The sequence below is a fragment of the Triticum urartu genome, chromosome 5, assembly GCF_003073215.2.
Source record: "Triticum urartu cultivar G1812 chromosome 5, Tu2.1, whole genome shotgun sequence".
Taxonomy (NCBI): Eukaryota; Viridiplantae; Streptophyta; class Magnoliopsida; order Poales; family Poaceae; genus Triticum; species Triticum urartu.
Window position 1 is genome coordinate 484,418,941 of NC_053026.1, and position 7,009 is coordinate 484,425,949.

At 51.3% G+C, this 7,009-nt stretch overlaps 1 protein-coding gene across 1 annotated transcript; it reads right to left on the minus strand.

Annotated features, from left to right (window-relative positions):
• Positions 1 to 397: 397 nt before the first annotated feature.
• Positions 398 to 6,604, minus strand: LOC125510028. Its single transcript, XM_048675118.1, has 5 exons — positions 6,164 to 6,604; positions 3,991 to 4,982; positions 3,476 to 3,754; positions 3,173 to 3,264; positions 398 to 1,649 (listed from the first exon to the last, which is right to left on the minus strand). Exons 2-5 carry the CDS (start codon positions 4,954 to 4,956, stop codon positions 731 to 733), a joined length of 2,256 nt encoding a protein of 751 aa, XP_048531075.1. The 5' UTR covers positions 4,957 to 4,982; positions 6,164 to 6,604; the 3' UTR covers positions 398 to 730.
• Between the last annotated feature and the right edge of the window lie 405 nt (positions 6,605 to 7,009).

Below are 7,009 nucleotides of genomic sequence, written 5' to 3' on the forward strand. Positions count from 1 at the left end.
TGTTCCATATAATCAAAATCTCATTGAAATATTGCAAACATTTTCGCAACAACGTGCGGAGCATCATCTAGTTGATAAAGTCTTTGGACCCTTGTATCAGACCCGGTATTCAGGCTTCTTATACAAATGGAGTCGGGAGAGCTCTCCCTGTTAATCTAAAAAAATGACAAGATATCACCATGCAGATTTCTGATTCTCCAAGATACTTCATTAACAAAGTGTAACATTTTTATTTGCCCTAAAAATAATAGCATTTCTACACTTCCAAATAGACCAAAACATAGCAGAGATGCCAACCAGATAAGTCTTTCATCAGCTTTCTTGAATGTTTTCAGCTCAAAGAACCGATCATCAGACGACACACAAGTATTTAAGCGCAAATCACTTTCCGGCCTCGGAAAATTAGAGGTCGTCCAATCGAACGACATCGCTCGCAAATTAGATTCAAGCTATCCAATCAACATCAGCAATAAATACAAATCCAAGAGAAAGAAAAACATCAGTTATAAATACAAGTCAATTCTTCAAATCACCTTTTTTTTCCTTGAACCGAAACAGAGGAAGAAGGAGAAGAGGGTTAAAGGAACCAAAGCCGAACAAAAGCCCTACAAGCTAACATTAGCAAACCAAGACCATTCTCCTTGGCCCAAACAAATCCAAAGCTTCTGCGACGAGGCCCAATTGGGCCTCACAATCCCCACGTCAATCAATGCGTTGACCACGTCACGGGTCACGACTTCTTCCCGCTCGCCGGCGCCGGGGCCGGCGCGGCTGCCGCGCCGCCGAGCACCGCGGCAGCTGAGTCGACGTTGGTGAGGAGGAACTCGTAGATCTTCTTCCTCAGCCGCTCGATCGTCTCCTCCGGCACGCCGCAGCCGTTGGCCGAGGCAGCGGCCGCGGTGGTGGCCGCAGGCTCCTCGTCCCCGTCCTGCGACGCTGGCGGCGGCGGCGGCGCCTCGCCGCGCGTCCCGATCTCGCCGAGCCAGTCGTTGACGCGCTTCAGCTGCGGGAGCATCCTGGCCGCGCGCTCGCGGTCCCACGGCGCCGCTGCCGACACGTCGGCGTCCAGGAACCGCTCCACGAACCCGAGGAACCACCCCCGGGACTCCTCCCCGAGCCGCCGAGCCAGCTGCCCCCTCTCGTCCGCGCCTACCCCCCTCTCCCACTCCGGCGGGGCGGGCGTCACCGCAGCTGCCGTAGCGCCCGGGCCCGTCCTCGGCTTCCCCTTTGCGGGGGACATCCGCGACTTCGCCGCCGGAGACAACGACTTCACGGCATTGGGGGACGCCGCAACTGGCTTTGCCGACCCGTCAACGATGACCACGGCCAGCGGCGACGGTACCGTGGCCGGGACGGGCTTGAGGTTGTAGAGCCCGAAGCCAGCGAGGTCCGTGGCGAGCGCGGCGTTAACCCAGGACTTGGCTCGGCGCTGCCGCTCCACTGCGACTGCAGCAGCAGCCTCATCGTCCGGGGCAGAGACCACCGTCCCGGCGTCGCTGGCCGCTGAGCATTCCGGCGGGGCTGCTGACTTGGTGAGGGTGTCAGTGATCACCGTGGCGCGGGAGAGCGAGCTGTGGAGGGCGAGGAACTGCTCAACAGTCGGCTGCGGGTTCTGCTCCTCCGCCGTCGAGCTCACCTCAGCGTACAAGCTGCTCCCACAAAAACAAGCAAGCCAAGTAAGAATCAATCTCAAATCATTACGTGCACCTAAAATACAAGCAAATCACAATGAACATGGCACTGCACAAGTGTACAGTAAAGCACTGTGTAATGCTTGTATCAGTAAAATTTTCTATCACACAAGACAGTAAAATTTTCCATCATTTGAGTGAAATGCTGACATTTTCCAGCAGTGGTTTGGAAAATGCTGTGCATTAGCAATGATGAGATTGACAGCAGAGAGCAGTGGAGCTGCCCAGTTGATGGTGGTAGAAGGAAACAAGACGCAGGTGCAAGTACAGTGCAATTATAGGTAAAAACAGCAGGCCATCCATACACAGCATCAACAGACACAGTTCAGAAAAATGGTCGCCCATATGCAAACCAAAACACTGCGAGTACTGTGAGTGTCAAGGTTAATACCCTACACGACACAACATGAACATAGAGAAAGAGCTGCACGTTTGGTTATTTGGGGCGTGCCCTGTGCCTACATGCTAATACCTCCATTTGATTCGACCCATTTGCTCTGTAGAGCTCTGCTTTTCTAGCATGGCAAATCGGCAAAATTTACACCGCCGATAAGATGGTTATGAACTTCAGCAGTGTTTCAGCTTTCAAACTTTCAGTTCACGAGAGATGTACTTAAAGTTCTGGAAGTTAATTCTGGTTTGGTAAAACCATGCAGCTAGGTTCCACCAGCACTCTCAGATCTCTACACAAAGATGGCAGGGTCGGACCACGGGTGGGGTCTCAAGGGGCAGAAACGAGCTGGGCTGATAGCAATCATTATTGCAGCACGCAGGACAGCTAGACCCGGGACATTTGGAGCATGATACCAACGGGGAGTTAATGATCTCCGCCCTTGTGAGGCGCGAGCGCAAAGGAAGCATGTCACATGAACGGCAGCAGGCTTTGCTAAAAAACATTGCGGATACCAATCTGTCCTGGTGTGCTGATAATGTCCTGTATCTAGCATGTTATGGTCAGCACAGGAACATGCAGTCAAGGCTGTCCACGGCCACAGGCCATGTGGAGCTCTGGGGGTCTCATAAAGCTCATCAGACGGGACAAGTCTTTGATGAACAGTTGGGTTGAACTGTCGACATGGTAGGATTTCAAAAACATTGGCATGTGGTACTAGCAGGTGAAGATGAATCCATCCCAAAATTTGCTAATACCAATAGAATCGTATTTCTACCGTATCTCTGCATGCTTGGATAAAGCTAGCAAAACATGCCAGGTTATGGTATGACCCAATCAGACCAAAAGATTCTCTTCTACTATTATCTTAATGGGCAAAGCATGTGATTCCATCAAAGTATTTAACATGCAGACACTATTTTCTGGAAACTATGTTCTGCCCAAAATGAGGTGCAAACCACAGATTATAGTTGACTGAAAAATAAATAAGAAAATGTCCATGGAAGTCATTTAGCAACGAATGACAACATAATATAACTTTCGTGATGATCACATCACATCACAAGGCTAGTGTATGGAAGAAAGGTACCTCAAACATCTCAGCAAGCTTTCTGCAGCAGAAGCTTCCTGCATGGCTTCAACAGCAGCCGCCTGTGCCGATTCTCTGTACTTCAGAAGCTCCTGTCACAGAATTATGCCACAAAACATACCATCAGGTACAAAAACTTTTTCCAACAAAATTTCTCACAGATAATGGACAGAATTTGTCAATATTCATAGACATTGGTGATAGCGTATGGTTTCAACCATATTAATGTACGATAAAACCATATAGCTAAATTTCTACTGTACAATAAAGCCATACTGATCATGCCAATGAACTTAGTCATACCTTTCCTAATTTGGCAAGTGACGGAGGAAGTGATGCCCATGAATTGCCGACATCTGTCAGTTTTTTGCTGTTTGGTGGAATCTTAACCAAATTTGTGACATTTGGGTTGCTTAAACCACCAGATGTCCTCTTTAGAGTAGGAGGATGTTTCTTTGGTGCTTTGTCAGCATCGACTGGAGGAGCAGGAGCACTTGACGTGCTCTTTCTAGCAGGATTATGAATCTTACTGTCGTCTTTATGTGTCACCTTCTCGTTCACTGGTGGCTTTCTTCTAGGAGTCTGCATACAAGAATAACAGGACTAGCAAAGTTACTTTGGAGCAAAATCAGTTTATAGAAAGAAACAGTGCCATCACATTCCGTTGCTTTACATAAATATCACGAATAGGTTTATAGCATATCTCCATGTTCTCCAAAAAACACAAAAGGTAATACTATCCTAAAGAGAAGAGGGTGATGACAGAAAATTAAAACATCAAATGCATCTATCAGTAGGGTGGTAAAAATAGTACATACCGTTGGGGCCCTGTTCTCAGGTTTCCTGTCAGCTTTGGTCGTCTTCGAGTCTGAATTATTTTTTGCTTTTGTATCTACAGCTCCTTCCCAGCTTCTTCGCAATGCTTTTGGCCCTGATCCAATACCCAGCACAGAGCTACTGATTGAGTTAACCGCAGAGGACCTTCTCCCTGCAGTAGTGACCTTCAGAACTGAAGCTGCCCTTTCTAACAAGGAGAGCCTAGAAGATGATGCTTTCTCTGGTCCTTTTACCCCATGTCTCTGTCTTAGATCACTAGAGAATCTGTCAAATGTTGCAGGTAGAGAATAGACACTGGTTGGAGATGAAGGTGTTGATCTAACACGGGCAGGTCTTGCCTTTGGTTTCACTGTTTCCTTCTTCTCAGTAACCCCATTCAAAGCCTGTTTTGACAGTGAAGATTTTGATTTGGTCAGCACCGGTTTCTTATTTTCTGTCCCAACGGTTTTGTGGGGAGCATTAATTTTCTCTAACTTGCTCTTTTCCTTCTCTAGCGACAAGACACCAGCATCTTTCAATCCATTGGTTAGTTTCGATCCATTGGCCGGTTGTGCTTTCTTGCTGCCGGCAACTTTGGAAGAGCTGGTTAACACAAGGTCCTCGGGGTTGCCAACGCAAGGATGACGGCCAGGAACTGGCCGAACACCCCAAAGGATGGGTACCGGAGTGGCAGCCTCAAGGCGATCGACATGGATGAACTGCCCTAACTGAATCTTGTCGCTCAAGATGAGATCATGCTGTTCCTCGGGAAGGGTCACATAAGTGGCGTGCGAAGAATCGGACACCTTGAGGTAGAACCCTTGGTTGGTGAAAAGATCACTCCCTGAAAGTGCCGGCACAATGCTGACAACCTGAAGAAGGGATGACCGATGTTCTCCTGCGACTTTGACATCCGTGTTCATATGCTGGAGGAGCTTGACGAGGACACCGGGCACCAATGACGCCATTGATGTAACTCCTTAAGCGCATTACTCTGCAATGTTCAAAGAGATTCAGCAGTTAGATAATCACATGAGTGTATGGAGAATCAGAACCAACGTAAGTGGCCGAGTTAGTTATCAATTCACTGCTGGACAACCTGGCCGGCTGCCCCTGTTCAAAAGTGAAAGCAATGAACCTGGTTACAGTAATGGCTGCAACTTTTCGTGAATGTATTATTTACAGGGAGACCTGGGTCACAAGGAACTTAAAGCAGGAACCTCACATTCACCACATGTTCTCCACGGCAGTACCATCTTTCAGAGTTTAATCACTGGATATGGATTCACAATGCAAAGTGAAAAATCACACCCCTATCATCGCTGTCAAATAATCGATAGTTATTAAAAGGGACGGCTCCATGGAATCATTGGTGCATGTAACCCAATAATTTCAGTGGTAACAGCGACAGCTAAGGTGGGGAGAAAATCATGCGAACACCTATCCAACAGTAGCAGTAACATGGCAAAACAGCACGTAATAATCACTTAAAAGGATTAGGCGAGAACTGCGGCTGCCAGGAACTCAATTATGCAGTGCAGGGAAGGGGAAAGCTGCCGTGCCATTGCTTGCAGGGGAGTGGATTCGGTCCAAAGCAAACAGGGGACCCGGCCATGAGGCGGAGGCGGAGGCGGTGGCGGGGCTGGAGGTGGGAGACAAGCTCAACAAACGCCACGGAACAAGCAGATACCACCAGAAAGTCGCATGATGGCATCAATGTGGGCGGTGGTCCTTGTCCTCGCTCCCCTCCCCCAACCCAGCGGATTTTTCCTCGGCCAGGGAAAAAATATGCGGGGAGCAGAAGAAACAGGTGAGCACCGCCAGCGAACCAACGGAAGGACCAACCAAATCTCGTGCGCGAAGTACCGCTAATCAATTCCGCCGAAACCTTAAACGGATGCCAATCGGGAGCGGAGGGCAGAGGACGCCCGGGCACCTCGAAGGCTCGCACGGCAACCGTGTAGCTCATGGCGCACCTCCTCCGAGGAAGGGTGAGCGGCGAGCCAGCCGGAGCAGTCGTCCTTCGGCACGGAGCTCTCTCGAACAGACTGAGAAATCAAAGGGGGACGGGGACGCAAAGCGGCGCGAACACAAGCAAAGCGGTCGAAGATGCTTAGTATGCAGATAAAAATAAACACAGATAAATTCAGGCAGCGGTGGGGAATCGAGACCAACCTCCGGCGGAAATCCGCGGGCGCCGGCGGGAGCCAATCTCCGCTGCTCCGCCGCTCGGATGCTCCCCTTCCACCCCCTTGCGGCGGCCGCGCGGGAGAGTGGGTGAAGGGATGATGAATCGGGGAGGCGGCCCCGGGGGCCCTGGAGCAGCTTCCGCGCGCCCGTGCGTGGCAGGCGTGCGTGCTCTGCGGTGCTGCTGCAAGGCTCCAAGCCTATGGACGATCCTGCAGCGCCCTGCCGCAGGCCAGGTCCAGTCAGTGAGGGGGCGCGTCGTCAGGCGAGAAGATCCCTCGCCCGCGCTTTGGCCGGTTGTGGAGCGGCGCGCTGCGTTGGGCCGCGCACGGGGGAGAGGGGGGAAGGAGCGAGAAGGGGGAGGACGGGGGAGGGGAGGAAAAAGGAAAGGGAGGGGAGGGAGAGAGAGTGGAATGGAGACCAACCGGTGGGCTCGTCAGCTCGTGGCCGGCTTCTCTCTCTCTTCTCTTCTCTTGTTGGGCGGGGCGGGGGGAGGAGTGTGGTGGGGCCTGGGCGTAGGGGCTAGTGGTAACCGCCCGTAGCAGAGGAGAGAGCTGACAACACGCGACGCCAGCGGCGAGGGAGGCGGTCCACTGTGCGAAGCCTCCCCTCCTGCTGCCTGCTGCTTGCTCCTCGTGTTGCGCAGCGCGGCGCGTGGGTGGGTGGTGCGTTGCTGTTGAGGTGGCCCGTTGCTTTCTCGGCTTCTCACTCTCGCTATGCCCCTCTCTCGGGAGTGGGGCGGGGGAGTGATAAAGTTGTAGGAGCCCGAGGGAGGGAGAGGAGTAAACCGAAAATATACAAACTGTCACGTGAAACGCACGAATTTCGGACGAA